The 26,008-nt window shown below is 28.2% G+C and overlaps 1 protein-coding gene across 1 annotated transcript; it reads left to right on the top strand.

Moving 5' to 3' along the window:
- The first annotated feature begins 402 nt into the window (after nucleotides 1-402).
- On the top strand, nucleotides 403-19,353 carry LOC107611604 (putative ADP-ribosylation factor GTPase-activating protein AGD11). The gene is made up of 8 exons (XM_021109778.2): nucleotides 403-486; nucleotides 8,415-8,499; nucleotides 13,714-13,789; nucleotides 14,156-14,319; nucleotides 16,207-16,432; nucleotides 16,523-16,639; nucleotides 16,732-16,827; nucleotides 19,047-19,353. Exons 1-8 carry the CDS (start codon nucleotides 447-449, stop codon nucleotides 19,332-19,334), a joined length of 1,092 nt encoding a protein of 363 aa, XP_020965437.1. The 5' UTR covers nucleotides 403-446; the 3' UTR covers nucleotides 19,335-19,353.
- Nucleotides 19,354-26,008: the final 6,655 nt, after the last annotated feature.

Below are 26,008 nucleotides of genomic sequence, written 5' to 3'. Positions count from 1 at the left end.
CAAGTATCCCAATCTCTTTTAGATGCAATTATCTCAAACATTGTAAGGCTTCTTCTACCTTTAATGGTTGACAATCACCAATGGTATGTTATTTGATCCATCACCTACTTAATTAGATTTGTTTCCTTTTGTTTTAATATTACAATTTTGATTTAATTTGCCAAAATGCCACATAGATGAAGCTGCCATTAACTCCTCCGATCCTTCAATGCCAAAACTATATATAAGAGGAGAGATATAAATTATATTTTGATATGTGTAAGAATTTTGATTTGAATATCCATTCCAATTCTTTTTGTGCCTCATATTCAGCATCTCTCTGCAACGCCTTAAGAATTTTGTGTGTTCTATAATTTCATACAGATAAGTAGCGTTTGCATATGGCTGGTTACAATTTGTAGCACCACTTCTTCATTTGGGTTTCGAATATTATTGGAGGATAGAGAATGTCTACAGATTCTGAAAACTCTGATATAGATGTAACAGGTTAGGTTTTTATTTTATATTTTCAAACAAATATAATATCACATTTTCCCCCTTTTAATTTCCTAGGCCTTTTCCTAACAAGAATAGAATGACAGAAATTTTACACAACATAAAATAAGAACAATCACGTTAAAATGGGATATAACTTTCAGTTTGTTTCGTGTGTTTTGACCAGTTAATCAATTTACATTTTGAATTTTAAACATCTTTAATTTGGGCATCAAGCTTTATAACTATGATTTTTTTAGTGAGATTGAACAACTCCCAATTTTAAATATTATATCACAAATTCATGTATATTATACACTCTCACATACAACATTTAAGGCCATCACCAATTTTCGAACCTGATTGCAGTTGCACTACGAATTTAAGTTGGTCTTTTTATTACCAATTTAGTTAGTAGAATATTTATGTGTGTAGTATAATAATTGACTAGCCCATATTTTACTAAAATTGTATAACAAAAACTCTAATCAGTCAAGATAAAGTAAATAGTTAAGAATAAAAGATGCGCATGAATTAGTAATTTACTACCAAAAAAACCTTCTAATTTTGTTAACAATAAAAATACACTTAAACTATCTCAAAACACATCTTAACAATAAAAATACTCAACCATGAAGAAACAATAATGTGACAAAATATTTAGGTGGCATCTGTTAAACTAACATGAAACTATTATAACTCAATTCCAAATAGAAAAGTCCTATGTTGTCTAAAATATTAGTGTCTAATTTGTCTAAAAAAGTGAAAAAGATAATGATGGACTCCACCTTTTATTTTTGCATCAAATAGTTAAAAAATTAGGTACTATAGAAGACACTTTCTAAGTATACACATGGCAATATCCCTTCTCCCATGTCCTTCAGTGGTTGTTATTGACAACTTTGCCCTTTATTCACTACCTCTACTATGTATCGTCTTCCTTTTCTTTGCCTTCGCGTCTGTCTCTGCATTTTTTCCGCTTCTCTTTTCTTCCCATTAGCATTTACTTATACAAGATTCACTACCATTGATGAAGCTTCTACTTTGCATCACGTATGCATTTCTCTCCAATGTCGTGAGTATGTAAATCCACGGCCGCATGGTCTTTGCCACCATCGTGCCTCCCTCTCCCTCTCTCAGTTTGTCTCTATCTCCATTAATAAAACGGAAAAAGTAGATAAAGAATACGCAAAAATAATAAAATTATGAAAGAATAAGGAAAGAAAAAATAAAGAAATTTTATTGATTGGTGAGTGAAAATTGTATATAAACTATGAAGGTAAAATTAAATATATATAGAATATTGTCCTATGAAAAATAAAAATAAATAAAGATAAGATAAGGATAAATAAAGATAAGATAAAGATAAAATAATAATAAAGACTAAAATTATAACTGAATTTGTGTATTCTGTTGGGCTGAATTTATGGGCCGTAAGACTTCTTTATTGTTGTCATGGGCTAAGGTGGAAGAGTAGTTTAATATGTTTCCGCAAGCTGGAGGATGAAAGATGTCAAGAACACTAAGCTTATTCAAATTAAGATGGAAGGGTTGAGAAGACAAAGGTTTGGTAAAGATGTCAGCTAGTTATCCAGAAGAGGGAATGAGGAGAAGTTTCATCACTCCAGCTTGAGCTTTTTGTTGAACCAAGTGACAATCAACCTCTAAATGTTTGGTCCGTTCATGAAAAACCGGGTTAGCAGCAATATGAAGAACACTCTGATTATCACAATATAAAACTGGTGGGCGAATAGGAGAGATGCGTAAAAATTGTAACACATTTAGTATCCATTGAAGTTCACAAGTTGTGTTAACAAATGCACGATATTCTGCTTCAGTGGATGAGCGGGCAACGGTGGTTTGTTTCTTGGTCTTCTAAGAGACTAAAGAACTACCTAAGAAGAAACAATAACCTGTTAAAGATCGTCGAGTGTTAGGACATCCGACCCAATCAGAGTCACTGAAACCGAGAAGCTGAATTTCTAATTCTCTTGGAAAAAAAAGTCCTTTGCCGGGGCTAGTTTTTAGATATCGTAACACATGTTTGGCATCTTGAAGATGAGATTCAGTAGAAGATGCCATAAATTGACTTAATTGTTAAGTGGCATACATGATATCCGGTCGAGTAGTGGTGATATAGATAAGACGCCCAACTAAACGGCGATATACAAAAAGGTCAGATAGTAGGAGACTTTTGTCTTGATGTAGTCTTGTGGTACTATCCATTGGAATAGAGGTAGACTTAGCACCTAATAAACCAAAATCCTCCAAAAGATCAAGACAATACTTTCTCTGAGATAAGCAAATTTCCTTCGCTGATTGAGCAACCTCAATACCCAAAAAATATTTTAATGGGTCCAAGTCTTTAATTCGAAAATGTTAGTGCAAAATAGACTTAATGACAGCAATTTCAGAAATGGAATTACCAGTGAGAATGATGTCGTCAACATAGACTAGAAGATAGAAATTTGAGCACCAGTGAATTTAACAAATAGACTATAATCAGATAAGGTCTGCTGATATCCATGAGATAGCAAAAGATGAGAAAGTTTGTCATACCACATACGACTAGATTGTCGTAAACCATACAGTGACTTTAGTAGCTTGCAGCATTGATTCGGTTGAGAAGATGTAAATCTGAGTGGCAGAGTCATATAAACATCCTCAGAAATATCCCTCATAATTATATATATAAATAATTTTTTTATTATTAACAAAATAATGAGATATTTTAAATTTACTATATTTAATTATAAATAATTTTGTATATTTTAAATACTTTAAAATTTAAACATTCTTATAAATATTAAATATGATATTTTATATATAAATATATTTATTAAAAAATATTTTTTAAAATATTATTTTTATTTTTGTAAAAAAAAATTAGCAGGCCAGGCTGAATAACAGGCCAGGCTTAGTACTTTGAAAAAAGTCTATAACAGGCTGCAGGCTAGACTCAAGCCAATCAACTACATGATCGGCCAGGCCTGTTAAGAGTAAAGCCTGGCCTGGCCTAACCAGTTTCCACCCCAACCTACAGGGCAATCAATAAGATGCCAAGTTTTGTTCAGCTCAAGAGCATCCAGCTCATCTTTCATAGCACTACGCTAATTAGAATGTTGATTGGTATCCTTAAAAGACATTAGCTCTACGTCAGAATGTAGAGATAAAAGAAACTTTTATGTGAAGATGAAAGAGAAGAAAAAGACATGACTGAAGATAAAGAATACTTGCAGTTTGAGAGAGATTAATTTATAGAGATGAGAGAGGAATTGCACAAGTAATAAGAGAGATATGCTGGAGGTCGGTGAGGCCGTTCGGAATGACAAGGATTGGGTTGCTCAGGTGGTGAAGAAGGTGACGGGGGATGAGGAGGTGATGGTGGACTGGTGTCTAGTGCGGAAGGAGAGATGGGTGTGTGTGTTGAAAGAGATTCGGTAGTCCTGGGTTCAATTTGGTTAGGAAACGACAATGAGGAAGAAGGAGAGGTTGGTGGAGCAAATAAAGAATTAGATGGAGTTGGATCAATGGGTATAGGTGAGGGTTCAACTGGAAGACTAACAGAATCTTGTTTTTGAGAAGGTGTGTTTGGCAATGTTGGGCTGAGTGTATGAAATTGGACATTTTTTGTGGCTAAGGGTAAGATCATTTCATAAAAAATTACATTTCTAGAAATCTCAATTCTTTTTTCTTCTAAAGCATAAACAATATATCCTTTAAAACCATGTTGAAAGCCAATAAACACAACATTTTTGTCTCTTGGATCAAATTTTGATCTGTTTGCCATTAGGGTAGAAACAAAACATAAGCATCCAAAAACTTTAAGGTCATGATAATTTGGTGGATGATTGAATAAAATCTCAAATGGTGTTTTAAAATTAATTGCAGATGATGGAATTCTGTTAAGTAAATAAACAGCACGTTTAACAGCATAAGACCAAAAAGATGATGGTAAATTAGATTGAAACATAAGAGCACGAGCTATATTCAAAATATGTTGATGCTTATTCTACCCTTCCATTTTGTTGAGGAGTTTCAACACAACTACGTTGATGAATAATGTCCTTGGAAGCATAAAAATCATGTAAAACAAGTCTGGTCCATTATCAGAACGAATAGTTTTGACTTTAGAGTTGAATTGTGTTTCAACTAAAGTAATAAAATTTTTTACATGATTTTGCGCTTCTCCTTTTGATTTTAATAAAATAACCCATGTAAAGCGGCTAAAATCATCAATAATAGTAAAAAAATATTTATGATTATGAATAGAATTTTGTCGAAATGGAACTCAAATATCAAAATGTAATAAATCAAAACTTGCATTGGCTTTGTTAAAACATTGTGAAAAAGAAAGTTTCTTTTGCTTAGAAAGATGACAAATATCACAAACCTCATCATGATGCATAGAGATAAAAGGAAAATGTTCATGTAAATTATTAAGTCTTTGTCCAAAAAGATGTCCTAAATGAAAATGTCATATATTTGAAGATGTGATGGATGGGGATTGGTTAGAATTTATAGAATGTGTAATGGATTGATTTTTACCGAAATTGGGTTTTTGGAGATATAATCCCTCTCTCATTCTACCCAAATCAATCGTCCCCAAATTGTTGCTCTGTAAGGTGCAAGAAGAAGATGAAAAAAAGAGTTCACATATGAGTGCTGAAGTAATTTTTGAGACAGAGATAATATTAAAGTTGAAATGAGGTAAATAAAGAACATCACGAAGAATCAAGAATAGTGAAAATTGAACAACCCCTTTATAAGAAATAGTAATTTGAGAATCATTTGGTATATGAACAATGATAGGAGAAATTTGTGTGTAAGAAATAAACTAAGATAAATTTGATGCAATGTGATCTGTGGCACTAGAATCAATGATCCAAGTATTCAAGATTGAATCTCGATTTGAAGAATTGTTAACAATAGAAAAAGTATTGAAAGAACAAAGATAATGAGTAGTTGGACTTAACAACGAAAGATCCAAAAGAGGCTCTTGATGAAGTTGCTCGTATGTCATTTCTCCTTGACCTAGGACAGAGTAGGAAGGTTGATTATTCATAGTGGGAGGAGAGGTTGAAGAAATTTTAGGATCTGAATTGGTTGGTTTATCCATGGATGTCAGCAGAGCTCAAGAGGAGCTCTGATACTATAATAAAACGAAAAGAGTACATAAAGAATACGCAAAGATAATAAAATTATGAAAGAATAAAGAAAGAAAAGATGAAGAGATTTTATTGATTGGTGATTGATTGAAAATTGTAAACTATGAAGGTAAAACTAAATATATATAGAGCATTGTCCTATGAAAAATAAAAGCAAATAAAGATAAGATAAGGATAGATAAAGATAAGATAATAATAAAGACTAAAATTATAACTTAATTTGTGTATTCTGTTGGGCTGAATTTGTGGACTGTGAGACTTCTTTATTGTTGTCATGGGCTAAGGTGGAAGAGTGGTTTAATATTCATCTCCGTTTCTACCTCTTTTCTATACTTTCACCTGCGGTTGTCTTTATCTTGCTCTACTTCTTATGCTGTCATTGCCGTCATCTTCCTCCTCTACTTCTCTTCCCACTGCAGTCTCCCTCTTTTAGTTATTTATCTTTTTTTTCTTTAATTATTTATTAGAATTTGGATTATTATTTTTTAGCGTGATTTAATTTGTTTTATTGGATTGAATTTGTGAATGGTTAAGAATTGTTAGCAATGGTGATGGTTTGAAAATACCTTACACACTATATTTAGATTCATATTGGAATTAGGGATTATAATTTGAGAATTTTAAAAAAAAATTAATGTTAAAAATTTGAAGTTTACATAGGATTATAACTTAAAAATGAATTATAAAGTATCATTCAGTTTACTAAAAATTGTCTAAGTATTTTGTCATAGTTGTAAAATTTGGATTAGATCGATCGATTCAATTAAAAAAAAAAAACAGGTGAATTTATTTTAAATTAATCCAGTCCAAATTCTGGACTATTTAGGCTTTTGAATTGGACAAACTCCGTTAGACTTGGTGTCATATCTACCGTGCACTCATAAGCATTCGAATAGGATTGTTTATCTGATCTGTCGGGAGTAAAGTAGGGTAGGATAGGATGCGGATTTATATATATATATATATAATGAAATAAGTGGGTGTTGAATTCACAATTTCTCTCTTATAAAAACTTAGAATAATAAGTGTGACAAAATATTTATTTTTATTTTATTAAAAATTTGATTTTGTGTTATTTTTATTTTATTAAAAATTTGATTGTCATATTATTTGTAATTTTATGTTAGATTTTTTTAAAAATTTTATTGTTTTTAATTTTAATTTAAACTTAATTTTTATTTTTTATTTTATTAATATGTATGAAATTTAAAATAATTAAATTTTATATTTGTTTTAAAAAATTTAATTATTTTACGAATAGAGTCAAATAGGATAAAATTTAAAACTTTAGGATATGAGTAGGATTAAAATTGAGAGATTCTCAACTCACAAATATAATAGAATTGAGGTTTAAAAAAAATTTCAAACCCACAAATAAAATTAAAAGAGTCCAAATTCTATTATATCTTACCATTATCATTTCTATCCGTTGGTCCATAATATACTAATCTTTTGGATTTAAACTCAAAAAAATGTTGGTGACGGAAGTTGAACCATCTTTTTTATTACGATAGCGCTCTATATCACTCAACCAAGCTTGATTTTATGTTATTATGTACCAATAAAATTATATATTATATATATAAGAGTGATGATTAAATTTATAATTTAATTATCATTTAATAATAATATTATATTATAATTTTATAATAAAAAAATAATTTCACTTATTTTTAGTAATATATTAAAAATAAAATACTAAAATTAATTATGAAAAATTATGATATAATCAACAAATTTAATTATAAAAAAATTAAAATTTAGTTATAACTAAAGAAAATAATACCTTTAATGATTAGTAACTGGTTCGAGATGATGATCAGCCACATTAAAACTGAGATCACAATGGAAAATTTTCTGCCATGAACTGAGATCACAATGGAAAATTTTCTGCCATGAACGAAAACCTGACGAAACAATACCGCTTGGAGGTAGAAGCCTAGCAGAAGACCTAAGGGTCGTGAACTTTTTTTTTTTTTTTCGAAAAAGAAGCAATAACAGTATCTAGAGAAGAAGCATCGGCTAACTTTGTGCCAGCAGTCGCAACTATTCAAATACTAAAAAATTATTAAAAATTTTTAAATTACCCCTAATCTAACCTAACACTAAAAGAATGTCTTCCTTCCGAAACTGTGTTAATGGCGGTTGCTCTCTTGGTAAAAGGTTGTACAGAACCTCCCATCTTTGTTTGATAGCATCGGTTATTTGAACCCTCAATCGGTTCTCTGTCTCGTGTCTGCTTAAAAGAACAAAAACGGTTGTATGCCAACGGAAGCCTGCAAGCTAAGTAAAAGGAAAAATATGAGTGACTTGTGGTTATTTGTTATCGTTGAACGTAGAAGCATATCTTGATTTTACTTTTAGTGGACTCATCACTCATCAGTGCCAAACTTTCTTACATTGTTTTTGAAAAAAAAAAATAAAAATAAAAATAAACAAAAAACACGTTAAAAACTTGGCATAGAAATGGAGAAGGAGATTAGGAGAATATCATGTTAGTAGATTTTGATTTTTGTTTTGTTTGTTGGAAGGAGGGCTATAAGGCAACCGTTGAGTGCCTCTTTTTTTATGTGTATTATATATAAATTTTTTTTTAATATAATTGATTAATGACTTATTTTTAATGTATAGTCTAGGGTAATTGTTTATATATTATTTGGTATAAAATTCAACCTCAATTGTCTTCTTAAGATAAAGAAATTCTATTTCGAGTTGGCCCTTTACTTGTTTAGTTTCAATTGACATCATATTTCATTTTGCTCATTATACCAGGTCCAAAGGAGAGACTAATGAATCTGATGAATCGATCTGAAAACAAGTTTTGTGCTGATTGTGGAACTCCAGATCCGAAATGGGCGTAAGTAATGCCTTAATCTTTTATAAAAATTTAGTTTGTTTAGATTGTCCACTAGCCTAAAGAATTTAAATATGGAGAAAAGATGTGTGTGTTTTTTTTTAAATGGATGTTTTTGGTGTATATATAGGCATATGGACGTTTTTGGTGAATTAATCAAGTAAATACTAATAAATTAATAAAAAATAATAAACTTACATAATTAAAATGTTCCAGATAATTGATAACATGATTTTCAAGAGACGTATAATCACGTATCATTATAATATATTAATCTCACTCTCAACTTGTAAACTAATTCAAAACATTCCTAAATTTCAAATCCCACCACTCCTTTGTTACTCTCAAAGAAAACAATGAAAACAACCCTAGCTCCACCACCATCTTATACATCCGTGCTACCAACCCCAACGTTTATCATTAATGACTGTTATTCCTGGTGCGGGGCCTGCCTCTTGCGACGAGACACGGCAACACGCATGTTGCGTGTGCGACACGTGGCGCAGCGCTGTTAACACGCAGTTTGCGTGCTGCACAGATGTTGGACACGTGGCTGGACGAAGATTACACGTAGCCTGCGTTCTGAGTGGATGTTGACACGTGGCATTTGCGTCTTTGGTGGACACGTCCACACGTTACCTGCGGCTGCATTTGTTTATTGTCTTTCAAATATATAGATACAAAAACAAATACACAAAGAGACATACACAAAGATACACAAATTTTTTATTGTGTTTGGTGATATTGGACAAGACACACCAGAATAAACTAAATATTAATTTTACCCCTACATTATCACCAATGGAATAAGAACAAGAGTAAATTACTAAGGATAAAAGAGTAAAAATTTGTGTCTTATCAATGTGTCTCCGTGTCTCATCTTTTTTGAAGGACACCAAATACATGTATTTTATGTATGTTTGTGTGTCACCGTGTCCTTCAAAAATCCGTGTCTCAGCAAACAAACGATGGACATGTACCCCATGTCTATGTATTAGTGTCTGTGTCCCATCAAACAAATACAGGATGCGTGTTGAGCAACACATTACCTGCATGTTGGACTCCTTTTCTGATAGACTCCTTTTCTGATAGATCTACAATTTTGTAAAACACTCCAAACATCTATATTAAAATAAAACACCACTCTTTTTTCCATATGTAAAATAATTTCTATGTCCAACACTCATGTCATTTAAATAATATTATATAAAATCTGAAATAAAAATATTTTATGAATTCCTTTAGGTAAAAGTATTTTTTTCTTTTACACTCAACCTTCACAGTGATCACCATTACCCTTTATGCTTTCGGTCATAGGCCCAACCATAATTAACATGTACAACTAATTAGAACGATTTCAGCTTCCAAAAGCCAAAGAATAATAACATTCACATACCCGAAAGTTCAAACTTTTAATTCAAATAAGCTAACACGAGTTTTCACATTTTCCCCCCACATTATTTCCACCAATATAACATACCCCATTTTTGAAAACAAAAAATAGAAATCTAAATTGAAACCTATCCATATTGGACGATGGCAATGTCTTGGGCCTTGCATACGACATGTCTACCAGCACGAGATTCAGTGATTGTTAACATGACGCAACTCGTCGGTGAGCTGGAAAAGCGAGTCGAGGCGGCGAGTCCATTGGAGAGAGAGAGAGAGATTGGAGGTGTAGGATAGCCATGAAATTGAAATCTCTTGTATGTTTATAGTTTGTTGACGATACTATACTGATTACATTTAACAGTGGGGCTCTTAAATGTAATCTCACACTATTAAAAATATTACTGATGACTAATTGATAGTTATAAATTATAAAATTTTTTAGTCCCTAACACTTCTCTTATAAAAATGTCATTCGAGGGTATGAATTAGTCTGAAGATCAGTTATGGTAAGTCGATAGTCATTGATTTGAATTGGAGAGCAGAAGAGATTAAATTGGCACATAACATGTTAGGATGTATGTTAGTTAATTTACCGATACGTTATCTGAGAATTCTATTGGATGCAAATCTAAAGAGGGTGGAAACATGAGATTCGGTAATAAAAAAGGTGGAGAAGGGGCTAAACTCTAAAGGCTTGGAAAGGGAGGTACTTGTTACTTGTCAATTAGTGTTGATTAAATCAGTTTTTAACAATTTGCCAATATATTACTTAAGTATTTTTAAGATTCCAAAAGCATTGACAGCAAAGTTTGTGGAAGAGGTGTTAGAATATAAATAGGATCAATTAGATCAGTTAATATTAATTATTTAGTATATTTAAATATTTATTATAGGATCGATATTACGTTTTTATTATTTCGATTCTGTTAGTATCTATAAATATTTTTTTATATTGTGTCATTACATATAACTTGAATACAATTTAATAATACATAAATCCTTTCTTTAGTTTAGTCTCTTATTTCTAACAAAAGAAATATCAACTGTGAGGTGGTCTATTATACAAAGACTAAAAAATTTAGGATATTTAGGAGCGAGGAATGTAACGCTGAAGAACAGAGTCTCTTGTTTAAGTAATAGTAGAGGTTTAATAAAGAGAAATGTCTATTGTGAAAGAAAATAGTATTTATGTAATGGCTTGGATGGAAGTAGGCCTATTGAAAATCAATTGATAAGAAAAGAATGGGGAAGTGTGGGCGGATATTGGTGGCTTAAAGCATAAGAAACCGAATATGTTTGGATTATATAAGAAGGGATTAGAGATTCAGGTTGGTGATGGGACAAAAATTAAATTTTGGCACGATTTGTAGATGAAGTTGGAAGATTAAAAGAGAAATATCCAAGACTATAAAGCGGCCCTAGACGGTAAGTGTGTTATTTGTGATTGCAGTGTTTGGATGATTTGTCGTAGAGATGAAGTTTGTAATGGAGACGACCTCTAAGAAAATAGGTGAGAAGAAGATTTAGGATAAGTTAGGATTGACTTTTGAAAAAAGTATTTATTTTTTTATTTTTATAAAAAAGATATTTTTTTAATCGATAAAAATTATTTTATATTTAGATAGATTTTTTAAAAGAGTTTTTAAGTATTAAAAATGTCTTTTGTTTTTATTTTTTTTTAAAGTAAGATATTTCTAGTTTTTTTTTAAAAAATAATTTATATAAAAGTATTTTTTTAAAAAAATATGTATTTAAATATATTTTAAATTGAATAAAAATACTTTATTAAAAAAAATATTTTTTTTACTAAAAAAGCCAATCCAAACTAACACTTAGACGAAATGCTTGCGGAGTTAGCAAAGGAGGGGATAAGGCACCAAGAAGAGGCTCTCTTGTTTGGAGGCATGATTAAAAAAAAAAGTACTTTCTGTTCAAATATTTTTTGCATGTTATGTATAGGAACAAGGAATTATGAGTCGAACCTAATTTGTTTAACTTTACAAGAAAAGTTGTGGAAGAGGTTAGTTCCTCTGCGTGTTGAGCTTTTTGTGTGGTTCATGGTGTTAGAAAAATTGAATCAATGGATGTGATAAATCGTAGATTGTAGAGGGAGTATATTAAATCAATGGAGGGTGTGTTGGGTGTGTGCCAGTGATGCAAAAACTTGTTTTGAATTATGGATGTAAAAGAATCTAAGAAGAGATGACAAAGAAGTGTGGATGACATTATTCTTTGCCATTATATGGTATATTTGGAAGGTGATAAATAATAAGATTTTTAGAGGAGAAAACATAAACGTTGTTTCATTGAAAAATAAGGTTATCAATTGTGCTGCAATATGGACTAAACAAAAGATTAATCATCAACTTAGTTCCTAAAAAATAGGCTATTTTTTAAATTAATCTTTAAAAAATTTTATCAATTAAATTAATCTTTTAAAGATTATAAATTAATCATGTTTGTACTATTATCGCTCTATAAACAATTTTTATTAACGATTGATGATGTAAAATATTTAATTAATAGCATACATAATATCTGACATATTTAATTAGATATTAATAAAAAATGTAAAAAATCTACTAATTTAATTTTTTTTCTAATTATATAAATCTTAATCCCAAGCTATATGTTGGTTCCTGTTATGTAGTTAGACTTCGCCTCACATCCTTGTTATTGGGAGTTTGTGAGTTTGGAAGATATTAAAAAAAAATAGTAATTTAGCTATACATTTTAGAAAAATTTTAATAAATTTTAAATTTAATAATTGAATATTTTGTTAAATAGAATTCATATGTTTTTGTTATAACATTAGTTTAGTTATTTTGTAGTTAATTTTATTAATGTTTAAAAGTTTTTTGGTTTGAAATGATTATTTACTCAATTAGTTTTGCTAGATAGACAATGACTTTTGTAAACAATGTGAACAATAGACTTTAGAATTGACCCAATAAAGTAAAAAAACATTCCACCTCAAATTATCTCTTAAACCTTAATATTAGGATAACCATCTGCACACCTAATGAATCGAACATCCAGTCATTGTTAACTGTGTATAAGTAAATCGAATCAAAAGAAATAACCATTTAATTAAAAATAATGAACATAATCATTTGCATACCTATTGAATTGAACATCCGACATATCCATTATTCACATTGTTTAGTGTTCTCATTGTCTACCTATACTTTTCCTTACTCAAAATATTTCATTCATTTGGGAGGGAAAGAAAAGTGCCGCTGGTGTGTGGTAAACGGTAACCAACCATTTTGATAATATTTAGGGAGCAAAGATTACTGTTTTCTAGTTAATAAATAACAAAATTTGATTGATAACTCTTTTAGAATATGAAAAACAAAAATCTCAAAAACAAAAAAATAGCTATTAGGTACTTTTATACATATATATAGAACGACTTATTTGTGGCTAACTTTTAGTATTTGTCCAGCACAGTTAACCAATCTACCTAACCATAGTTTAACTCTAGCAAGTCATCAAACCAACTTGCCATAACAAGCAACTAGCACAATCAACCAAATTGTAATTTCTTCTTAGATTTTAGGGATAATCACGTTGCTCTATACACACACTATACTAAGGTTTTTTTTCTCCTATAGTATCTCCTAATTCAGTAAATTAAGAACTAATTTATTATGAATTAAAATTTTATTTAAAAATTATTAACTAACTAATGAATTATCCGCAACTTTTTAATTGAATATGAAAAGACTATGTCATTTGAGTTATAACTCATTGACAACTAATTGTCTAATTAACAATTACTAACGCATAACTTTTTTATTGATTGCATCTTTTGAATTTCAGATCTACAAGTCTTGGAGTATTTATTTGCATCAAGTGTTCTGGCGTTCATCGAAGCTTAGGAGTCCACATAACAAAGGTGTCCTTTTTAACATAGTTTGTTGATTCTAATTAGTTTTCTTTATTTCCTTTTTATTAGTATCTTCTATTTTTAATCTTATTGCTTCTTAGAAAAAAAAAGTAAAAAAAAAAAAGCCTGAATATTGCATAACACATTATTGTTCCAAGATTGTAAGAAATAACAAATTTGCTAATATTCAATACAAGAAAAAAAAAATATTCAAAATTCTTAAAAACAAAAAATCTAAAACTCAATTGGATAAAACATCCAAAATTTAAACTCAATAAAAGCTTATTTTTAGTGGACTTCATATTAAACTTATTTGATAACTTACTATAATATTAACTAAAATTAATTGTAACATTTTCTTGAAACAAATATTAGGTTCTATCGTTGAAGCTCGATGATTGGACAGATGAAGAAGTTGATACATTGCTCAATTTTGGTGGAAACACAACACTAAACAAGAAGTATGAAGCTTGCCTCCCACCTAACATTAAAAAACCGGACCCAAATTCATCAATTGAGGAACGCTCTGATTTTATAAGGTATCTTTAGAATGGAGAAAACGTAACAATTTACATAACTGTTTATGTATGAACGATCGGAATCATGCCATTATCATTAGGGTTAAGTACGATTTTGGTCTTTAATATAAAGGTCGAAAATTTATTTTATCTCTGGCCTTTTTTCCGCTACAAAATAGTCCCAAAGATTTAACTTAGTTTTAAAATCGTCCTTCGGACGAAAATTACCCCTCCCTTCCCTCTTCTTCCTCAACATTAACCCAAAGCAGAAGCAGAAGCGCAAACACAGAAACAGAAACAAGCAAAAGCAAAAACCAAAAGCAAAATAATAACAATCAAACAACAACAACAATAACAATAAAATCTTTTAACAACAAAAACAGAACCAAAAGCAGAAACAAAAATAGAAGCAGGCAGAAACAGAAGCAACCAAAAGCATCAACATAACAATGGAATAAAAGGAATAAACAGAAGGACATCATCAACAACAACAACAATAAAATTCTTTAAATCTGAAAAATTAAAGAAAAAAAGGAATAAAAAATTGAAACAGAGGGGAAGGGTTGTGGCAGTGGTGGGGGAAGAGGGGCTGCGACGGTGAACGGCGATGCGGTGTTGGTGGGCTATAAATCGCCACAAGGAGAACGCTGTGGTGGTCGGCGGCACTGTGGAGGGCTTCATTCCTCTCTTCTTTTTCTCTCTCTCCCTCTACACTCTCCTCTCTTGCCGTTAGTGTATGTGTTGAGGAAGAAAGGAGCAGCGCGCGGCGGCGGCGTGAAACAGCGACCTTTCCCCTTCCCCCTCTTCCCCCTTCCCCCTTCTCCCTCTTCCCTAGAAACAACACCCCTCATTCTCTTTCTCCCCTTTCATCCCTTTCTTTCTTTTTTTTTCTTTTTATTTTATTTTATAATTTTTTTAATTAGGGAGTAATTTGGTAATAAAAATAAAAAATTTGGTAAAAAGGACAATTTTAAAACAAATTGAAACTTTCGGGACCATTTTGTAACAAAAAAAAAGGCCGGAGACAAAACAAATTTTTTACCTCTACATTAGGGACCAAAATCGTACTTAACCCTTATCATTATTAGATATATAATTATTCACGTGTCTCTTCTGTTTAGAATTGATACTCAAATTTTTTCTTGATAAAAAATTTATTCTTTAAACTGGTCATTGAAAAATTTGTTAATTATATTAGTCCTTAAAAGATACCATTATAGTCAAATCAATTATTCCATCCGTTAAGTGATGACATATCACATTAAAAACCACGTGGTATGACTACATAGTAAGTTAATGACACATGCACAAAAAACTTGGTTGACATGTTCATGGTTACAATTTGTTGATCAATCATTTTGTGATATATGGCATTAACTTGCCATATTGGCATGCCGAGGTGGAGTTAGAAATTTTTTTGGGAGAGGCAACATGAAAGATATAAATTAAGAAGAGAAAAAAATTAAAAGTTAAAAGGAGGCCAAACTAAAAATTAAGAACTTATACATACAAATTATTAATTTTAGGAGGTCATTGTCCTATTCCTTCTAATGTGGTTCAGCCACTGTCGACATGCTCCGTGATACATCATTGTTTAATTTATTGAAGGATCAGTTTGACTTATAATTATATCTTTCAGTGATTAATATAATTAATAAAATCTTTCGAAAAAATTTGAAGAATGAATTATCTTTTAAGAAGGAATATGATGAGTATTAATTCCTACTTAATTACCTAAATTTTTAGAGTTCGATTCTTTTAGCATAAAGTAAAGTAAAATAGACCTATACTATACATAATTCATGCTTCAAATTAAAACGAGAATTTTAGATAAAGAATGTGATAGATATATAGTCATTAGTATACTTGTACTAGCAATTAGATTTTGTTCAATTTTTGACATGTTAGGCGAAAGTATGAGTTGTTGCAATTTACGGGTGGTGACAACAAATCACAACCTTGTCAAGCAAGTAATTCATCACCGGTTCAAAGTGATTCTCCTTCATTCAGTGATTCTCCGATGGACAAGAAGCAACACGAAAAACATAAACATCGAATTGGGAATGCATTGCGACATAATTGGGGAAAGAAAGATCACGAGAATAAAACTCCAAAGAAAACCAACTCATCATTGGTAAAGTTTATATTCTTAAACCTCTTTAATTGGTTTTAATTCAACTTAATCATGTGGTTTCTTAGCTTCTTTATTGTTATATATATATAGGCAGGTATGGTTGAATTTGTTGGATTAATTAAGGTTAATGTGGTAAAAGGCACTAACTTGGTTGTTCGAGATGTAGTGTCTAGTGACCCTTATGTTGTCCTTTCTTTGGGTGACCAAGTAAGCATTTTTTTTTTATCTTAAAAACAAATGGAATTTGCTTCTAACAAAGAGTTATTATATTTTAACACTTTCAATATTTATTCTTGTAGTCAGTAAAAACACGTGTCATAAAGAAGAGTTTGAATCCAGTGTGGAATGAAAGCCTAATGTTGTCAATTCCAGAAAATATTCCTCCCCTTAAAGTGGTAAGTTCAAAAGGAGAAAATATTTAATTTGGACCTAAAGACTAAAGTTATATTTAAGTTTTAATTTAATTCTTAAAATTTTAATTGTCTTAATTTAATTTTTTAAATTTTTAAATTTTAATCATGTTAATTTTTATGGTAGTTTTTATCACAAAATTAATTAAAAAATTTAAGAATTAAATTAAAATAATTAAAATTTTAAAGATTAAATTAAAATTTAAGTGTAACTTGGAGGATTAAACCGAATATTTTTTCGTTCAAATGTTTTCCTACTTATGGCACCATAAACAATATATATATATATATATATATATATATATATATATATATATATATATATATATATATATATATATATATATATATATATATATATATATATTCTTTGAACAAAATAACCAATTACAAAAATATAATTAATTTTTTTTATAATAGTATAATCAAAGTATAATAAATACCAAAAAAATCAACCGCTATGATATTTGTTATACTCTCATTTGTATTTTGACTACAGATATAAATTTAGTTTAATTATATTATTTATGAAATTTAATTATAATTGTGAATCAAATTTAATTTTATTACTTATAAAGTTTAATAGTATGAATATGTGGTCATTTTTTTAATATATAAATGAATGGTAGAAGATTATTAGAATTTGTTATTTTTAGTTATCAATTAGCTATTAATATTTAGGGTAAAATATATTTTTTGTTTCTAAAATTTGAGAAAAGTTTTAAAAATATCTCTAACTTTTATTTTTTCAATTTTATCCTAAAAGTTTTCGATTTGCATCAAATATACACATGACGACTAATTTTTCAAAAAATTTAAGACCGATTCAACAACAATTTTATAAGAACAACTCCTCAACACAAGCAAATCAAGAATAATTTTCATGCATTATTGTTAGATTGATCTTAAATTTTTTGAAAATTTAGCCGTCGAGAATATATTTGATACAAATCGAAAATTTTTAGGACAAAATTAAAACAAAATAAAATTTAGGAATATTTTTGAAATTTTTGCCAAACTTCAAAAACAAAAAATTATACTTTACAATAATATTTAAAAATATAAATTAAAATATATTATTAAATTATTAAATTAAAAAAATAAATTGATACATAAAAATAATGAACAAAAATAATTCTCATAGGTGACCATGTATTATTGGTATCTACTATACAATACGATTGATTTATCTTAAGATATTTTTTACTACATAACTCATGATGCACAGAATATTTGAGCACATTGGTACAACTATTTTCGTAGTTTCATTAATGAAATACAATACATTAACATTATTTACACATTAAACATTTCTGGTTTGTATTTAAATTATTTTTAATTAACAAAACAAAAAAGCATGTGTTGGTTTTTAAAACAATATGAATGTCAAAATAATATTTACTATAAAAGAATGTAGACGTGGCCAGATTGAATTAAATAACTACAAGCCAACAAAATTTCAAGTGAAATTGAACTGTCTTTATTATTAGACTTGTATATGTGATGTACTTCAAGTTTACTATATTTAAAATTAGACATCACTCATACAATATGTTAAATTTTAAAATATTCGAGGGATTCAAGTTAAAATATTTCTTTTAAAAGTTTTCAATATGGAAATGCATAATAATTATTTAGATAAAGTAAAGTAGTTTTAGTTTCTAACATTTAAAACTGTTTATTTTTATTCAAAAATGTCATTTCTGATCTTTTTATTTTAATTATTTAGTAAAAATTAATTATTTTTCTTCTAAAATTATTCATTTCTTATATTATCATCTTCTTCTAGACAGGGACAACAATTTTAATTGTGGTAGCCGTAATAATAGTTATAATAATTTGATAGTAAAAGTGACAGAATAATAAACGAAAAATATATAATAACAGAAAAAAGATATTTAAAAAAATTAATTAAAGGATAAAAATATAACGAAATAAAACGTTATAAATGAAATTAGGACTTAATCCATTCAATAAGAATTTGAAAATGTAAATATCATAGAATAGGCAAGAAATAAAATTAATTCTTCTTTTTTGAAAATAATATGTGACCATAATAAGTTTTTTTTCCTCAATTCTTTGAGAACAAAAACATAATTATAATTAAACAATAACATTGTACAGATCTTGGTAATTAGTATAACTATTTAAATATTTATTTATTATTGCTCTGATTGATAGAAAAAGGTAAATATTCCCTGCAGTGTGTATATGATAAGGACAAATTTTCAAACGATGATTTTATGGGTGAGGCTGAAATAGACATTGAACCTCTAGTGATAGCTACAAAAGAATATGAGGAGTCTAAAAGCTATGAGCATATGCAACAACATGGGGGATGTGGTTCAACCACAGAAAACACTTCCATTTGTGAAGATGATGCTAATGCCAATCACAAAGGAGAGATGAAACAACATTTCTCAATTAGGTTACAAAATGTTGAGAGTGGTGTGTTAGAGATTGAGATTGAATGTGTTCCTCTTACTCAATAATGTCTAAAAGAAAGTTGAGAAATAGAATCAATTAACTTGAATACAAATTTTAGACAAATGTATCGTACATAAATATAATTGTAGATTCTCTCTCTCTCTATAATAAGGAAGAACTACTTTAGATTCTCTCTCTCTATAATAGAAGAACTTTGTCTATATAGTTGCAGAATTTTTGAAAGAGTTAATACTTAAATTCATTTTTAAAATTTATTTTTTAAATTGATCTTTGAAAAATTTTTAATTTTTAAAAGATATAATCATAAGTCAAATTAATTTTTCTGTAGATTAGATAATAACGTGTTACGTTTTAGTAAAGAGTGAAATTGAATGAAGAGCGAAGATTATAACTAAATTTTTAAGTAGAGTTACCTTACATATGATGCTTTTATTTTTTTAAATATTTTTTTTATTTTTAAACAAACAATCTTCATTCTTCATCTAACTACTCTTTTTATTATAATATTACTCTTAAATCATGGTTACACACTTGGCAACCAAAAAGAGTAGTGCAAAAACAGCATATGATCATTATGAGAAAGTCTAGGGAATTAGTACTTTTGTTGAAATCTAGCCAACACTTAACCATTAAAAGAAAAATAATTAATCTTACACTATTAGATATCATCTTATACTATTAAAAATATTGATGATAGCTAATTGATGGCTAAACATCATAAATTCTACTGTCTTCTAGCATTCCTCATCATCAGATACTACTGATTGGATATTCTCCAACAGCTTTACAGCAACACCTCTAAAATTTTAGAATAATGTAAGATTAAATCTTTAAAAGCATTGCCTCTCATATAAAGTAGAAATCAAGCAGATTTTAGATTCGAAGAAAAGAGCACATACACTGAAGGTTCTAAAAACATTCTCTATTTATCTTGTTCTTCACTTTTTATTCGTTAAAAAAAATCATGTTTTTCTTTCTAATTTTTTTGTAAAAGAAAAGGCATTATTTGAGAAAATAGAAAAAAAATCAAAAGAAAAAAAGGCAAGAGATAGATTTGTGAAAAGCTATTTATGTCATTTTTGATATAGTATTTTCTTGTGGATGAATCTAGGTAGTTTTTTTTTTTTAAGTTGGGATAACACTTAAGTGAAACTAGGCTAGATGATCTTAGGAATTGATAAATTTAGTGAAAAGTTTAAAAAATTTTTAGATGGATTAAGTTTTTAATTTTTTTAAAATTATAGTGAAATTCTACCATTATTGTGGTAGAGATTAGACGTTGGTTATATGACATTAAGTAGTTAGCTAAATCAAAATACATAGTGGTGTCAAATTCTCTTTACCATCCATTGCTTTTCGAATCTGCAAATTCTTTACCATTGTTCTCTACTTCTCTTTCTTTCTGAGTTAATTGTGTCGCAATCATTATGTAATTTCGGTTCATTTCTGAGTTATGTAATTTCGGTTCATTTCTGAGTTAATTGTGTTGCAATCAATTATGTAACTTCTAATTTCTGAGTTAATTGTGTCGCAATCATTATATAATTTTGATTCATTTCTGAGTGAATTAAGGTGCATTTGGACTCGTTGTCCTGCACAATTTAAAACTCTTTCTCCTCACCTTCTACTGCAATAACAACAGCAACAAAAGAATGACGATGAGGATAAAATACACGAAGAAGAAGAAGGAGAAGGAGAAGGAAAAGGAGTAAGAAGGAGGAGGAACGCGAAGAAGAAGAAGAAGACGACGACGATAGTGTAAAGTCCTGCGCGTAAATGTAAATGACTTATTTAGAAGAATGATGTGTGCGAGTGTAATCAGACTCTTTTTAATGAGAGTGATTATTGTTGGTGCTAGGTCTACTTAGTTGAACTTAGATAACAATATTATTTGAATGTGTAATAAATCTGTTTTGTGAAATTATTAAAAGTTGTAAAATTTATTCTTTTAGTAAGATTAATAAAAACTTAAAATGTTTTGAGATCATTTAAATCGAAGCCAGGTTAAATATATTTGTGTATTAATAGGCACTAACGTGACTATTAATTTACTCTTATCTTTTATATATATATATATATATATATATATATAAAGATAATAAAAATTAAATTAGTTGAGATGGTAAATAATTTAAAATTTAACAAAGGATCCTGAGTTTAAATTTCAAAAATAATATTTTTTATAAATTATATTACAAAGGATATTTTTTAAAAAAAAATAGAGATCAAATTCTTTTGTCTTATTATATACAGCATAGAAATAGAGATTATATATTATAGATTTTCATTATATATATATATATATAGAGCGCTTTTTGTGACAATGGTTTAGCTTATTTTTTAAGTTTTATAAAAAAAGATAAATAGGTTTTTAATTTTTTGACTTGCGAATATTTAAATTTTTAAAAAATTAAAAATATATTTAAATTTTTTATTTTTTTTAAATTTTGACATATTCATCTTTTATATTTACTTTGATCTGTTAGACTTAATAATAAAATTAAATATAACTCTTATTATACTAATATAATTGATATAGATGTATACATAAAAAAATTTAAAATAAAATAAAATAGACATTTAGACCCATAAATCAATGAGTCTATATTTTAAAAAATTAAAAATTTAAATATATTTTTAAATTTAAAAAAATTAAATATCCGTAAACCAAAAAACCAAGAACAGACATTTTCTCTAAGTTTTAAATAAGTAAATAACCAAACGGATTCCGTATCTGCTTCGTTGATGTATGCCTATTAGCTAGGAATGCTATGTTTCTCCATACCAAAAGAAAAAAAAATAAAAATAGCTAAACACTTAAACACGACAAGTTATTATGATATGTGAAATTGTGAACGTCCGATGCTGACTGAAAATAATAAATCTCACATGCAAATTACAAGAAATAGTTTTGGAATTAAAACTAAGAGGAATGCTAGGGACATTAATTTTTATGATTTGTAACCATCAAATAACCATGAATAATGGTTTTAATGGTGTGAGATTGGTATGAAATTTTATCCAATAACTCTCTTTTTTTTACTGGTTATATGCTAGCCAGAATTTAACAAAGTTACTGGCCCCTAGACTTTTTCTTTCCTAAGAAGAATGTTAGGGGGACAGCAATTTTTATGTTTTGTAACCATCAATTGGCCATTAATAGTCTTTTTAAAGATGTGAGATTATATCTAATGGTAAAAGATTATTCACTTTTTTTTTAATGGTTAAGTATTGGCTACAAAACACAAAAGTTGCTGCCGCTAAACCTTTCCTTTCCTAAAACTAATTCGTCCGCATGGTGGGACAATAATGCTTGCCAATTATGGATAACAAGACCAAATACATATATAAAATAATAAATAAGATAAATATTTAAGACTGTGTTTTTTTATATAAATAGAATAAGCCAAAATATTAATTATGAAAACAAGACATAAAAAGATAAAAATTTAAAATTTAGTATTTTCATATTTTATTTAATAATAGAGTAGAACAAAAAATTATAAAAATTTAATTTATTTTTATTTTTTATTAAAAAATTTTGAATAAAAAAATATAATAATAAAAAATATAATTATAAAGAAATAATAAATAATAAAAAAAATAAAAAATAAATTATGTCATTTGTTAGTATTTTTGTGCTCTTTCTATTAGAATGAATACAAATTAAAATATACACAATATTCATATTTTATCTGTCAAATATAATTTTGTGTGTTTATGTTTCTGTTTCAGTGTTCTATCTTAGTAAATAAATGCAGCCTAAAAAAATAATAAAATATTAATTTTAAATAATCTAAAATTATTCTATTATATATTTTTTAATTATTATATGAATAATTGAATAATATTATATACAATAAATATATAATTATAAATATTATACGCATAAAATTATAATACGAGCCTTTTTCATGAAATCATAATTGTATTTCCCGGTTACTTGTGGAGATCTTATGGCCACTTACAATTTTACTCCTTGATCTTGACACATCAACTCCAACAACCAGCATTCACTATTTTTACCTGCTATGTACATGAATCATTTCGATCTATTAGAAATCCATCTATACTTTAAGCATATAAGTCAGTTTTATCATTTATATATTAATAAGCAAAGTAAATCAATTCTTTAGTTTTGCTAATCTATAGTATAACTTAACATTAAATAAATTTTCGGAAAATTCACTTTTATTGGATTCCACTCTTCCAAAAAATTGAATGAGATCAAATTTAATTTGGATGTGAAAATTAAACTACTCCTTAGCTTTTAGAAGAAAGTTAATTAAATCTAGCTATAACTTTAACCTAAATATATGGCAAGAATATACGTACTACTTTTTGTTTACTAATTCAACATAACGTTGCCAATAGTTATCATTTCGATAGTTTTATACTTTTATTAGCAATTAATTACTGTATGTAGTAAACAATACTACTTAACTTTCTTCAATAATAATGGTACTTATTGAAGTAGTTGATGTTTACGTTGGGGCATGACATTATGAACTCACCGGCTAATAATTATAAATAAAATAAATAATAATAATCTTAAAAAATTTTTTTTTTAATAATTTAAAAAATTTATTTATTTTCCACAATAAATAATTTCATCTTTATTTTTTGAAATACGCTTTTTTTAAGTTGGAGCAAGTTTGTTCAGTGCATGGACAAATTTGCTGATTTTTATGAAATTTGCCCACTACATCGGCGAACTATATGAAGTTCGTCTTTCCCAGCGGTAAACTTGTTTCGAAGCGTAACATAAATTTCTATGCACCAAATTTCTTTTTTTCACGTCTACATATACCTTTCTTCTTTTATACTTTTCATTACTATCCTTCGTATAATGTCTGAAATACAATTATTATCAATCTATTATAATTATGAAATTGTGTTTGATCAAGATGGATCTTTTGTGTTTAGTTTTGCACAATCGACTTTTGTATACTTGCCGAATAAAGTAAGAGATGTGATGACGTTAAAAATTTTATAGTACATGTGATTGGTCAACAACACATGAAAATGATCAAAAAAATCTATTACATATATTTGATAGAAGTGAACGACGTTTTAATATACAAAAGGTCTTTTAACAAATTTAGTCACGTCAAAAATTCGTGTTACTATTAGAGTTCGAACCTCGAACTATTAGAACATAAAAGATCTTGCAACCAACAGGCTAAGATGCTCTTTAATATTATAGATGTCTTTTTATAAATATATTATAACTTATTAGATATATCCTAATTAATAAATTTATTTTCTTAACTCTTTTAGTCATATAAAATTTAAAATCTTCTTATCCTTTTGTCTTTTTATTCTAACGAGTAGTTTTTATATTTAATTTAATTGAATTTTTATTTTATATTTATTCACTTAAATTAATTATTTTTTAATTTTACATAATTATTAAAAAATATTAAATGTTGTTAAATATCTCTAAATTAAAAAATTCATTCGACATAACAACATATTTAACTTTCTTGTTAACACTTATCACATACCAGAGAAATGCTGAGACTTAACAACATATTTAACTTTCTTGTTAACACTTATCACATACCAGATAAATACTGATGTTGTTCAGAATCTATCTCCAAGATCAAAGTCTAATCTCCGCAGTGTTATTGCGCGGCTCGTAACCCACCCACTTATCATACATTGTAGGATTAAAATTCACACAACAATAAATACTTATTTACACTAACTTACATAAAATAAAAAATACACTTCCTAAATACATGATATACCTCTCCATCAACGAAATTTTCGCTGTTCAAAACTAGAGGGTAGACAACTGAGGATGCGATGATATGTCCATGATAGAAGTAACCCTCCGCATCCATTCAAATTTCGCTGCCTAAAGTCCATAGCACGACACATCTAGTAGTACAATCATGCAAGAATGGTTAAATCTCAAGGCAACCGGCTACAAAAATTTTTAAATAGTAACCCTGAATAATTATTCCTATATTTTTAAGTAAATATCTAAAAATAATTATCCTTATATTTTTTTAATAATTAATTCTAAATTATTATCTTTATATTTTTAAATAAATTATTTTAAATAATAAACTTCACATTTTTAATTATTAAGTCTATATAATTATAAGTTTAATATTATCTAATGCTAACTAATTATATAAAAAATTCTATTCTAAACTAATTATATAAAAATAATATAATTTAAAAATAAAAAAATAGGTTAGATGACTTACTTAAAATTTAACCTACGGAAAAAATCTTGAGAAAAGAGGGTAAGAGTGAAAAAGAGAGAAAGAGTAAAAATGAGGAAGAGTTTGCTGCGGGTGAAAAGTGAAAAAATAGAGAGATCACTTAGCAATTTTATACTCAACATACATGAAATTCGTCATGCCCCCTGGACGAACTCTGTATTTTTGCATGAAGTTCGCTGATGTGATGCAGTGGGTGAGAATTCGTCGATGTAACGAACAAATTTGCTCTAACTTAAAAAAAAAAAAAAACATATTTTAAAAAATAAAAATAAAAATATTTATATTGAAAAATAAATAATTGAAAAATAAATAATTTTTTTAATTTATTTCTGAAAATTTTCCAATCTTTCGGCCATGCAAGTTTACTTGATATTTATCAATTATTATAAGTGTACGTATTGCATTAACGGCATGTATTGGTAGTAGTCTAGTAGATCTGTCCGTTTCTTTTTCCCCTCTATAAATAGCTGCTTGCCAAG

The sequence above is a fragment of the Arachis ipaensis genome, chromosome B8 (assembly GCF_059453495.1).
Source record: "Arachis ipaensis isolate K30076 ecotype BB chromosome B8, ASM5945349v1, whole genome shotgun sequence".
NCBI lineage: Eukaryota > Viridiplantae > Streptophyta > Magnoliopsida > Fabales > Fabaceae > Arachis > Arachis ipaensis.
The sequence above is the reverse complement of the archived record's forward strand: the minus strand, read 5'-3'. Positions and strand labels throughout refer to the sequence as shown.

Bases quoted from the DNA above. Each gene is read 5' to 3' on its own strand.
- LOC107611604 (XM_021109778.2), top strand. From the start codon at position 447: ATGTCTACAGATTCTGAAAACTCTGATATAGATGTAACAG. The intron at 14,320-16,206 runs GTATCTTTAGAA...TTGACATGTTAG, and splicing joins GAACGCTCTGATTTTATAAG to GCGAAAGTATGAGTTGTTGC. The intron at 16,828-19,046 runs GTAAGTTCAAAA...TATTCCCTGCAG, and splicing joins ATATTCCTCCCCTTAAAGTG to TGTGTATATGATAAGGACAA.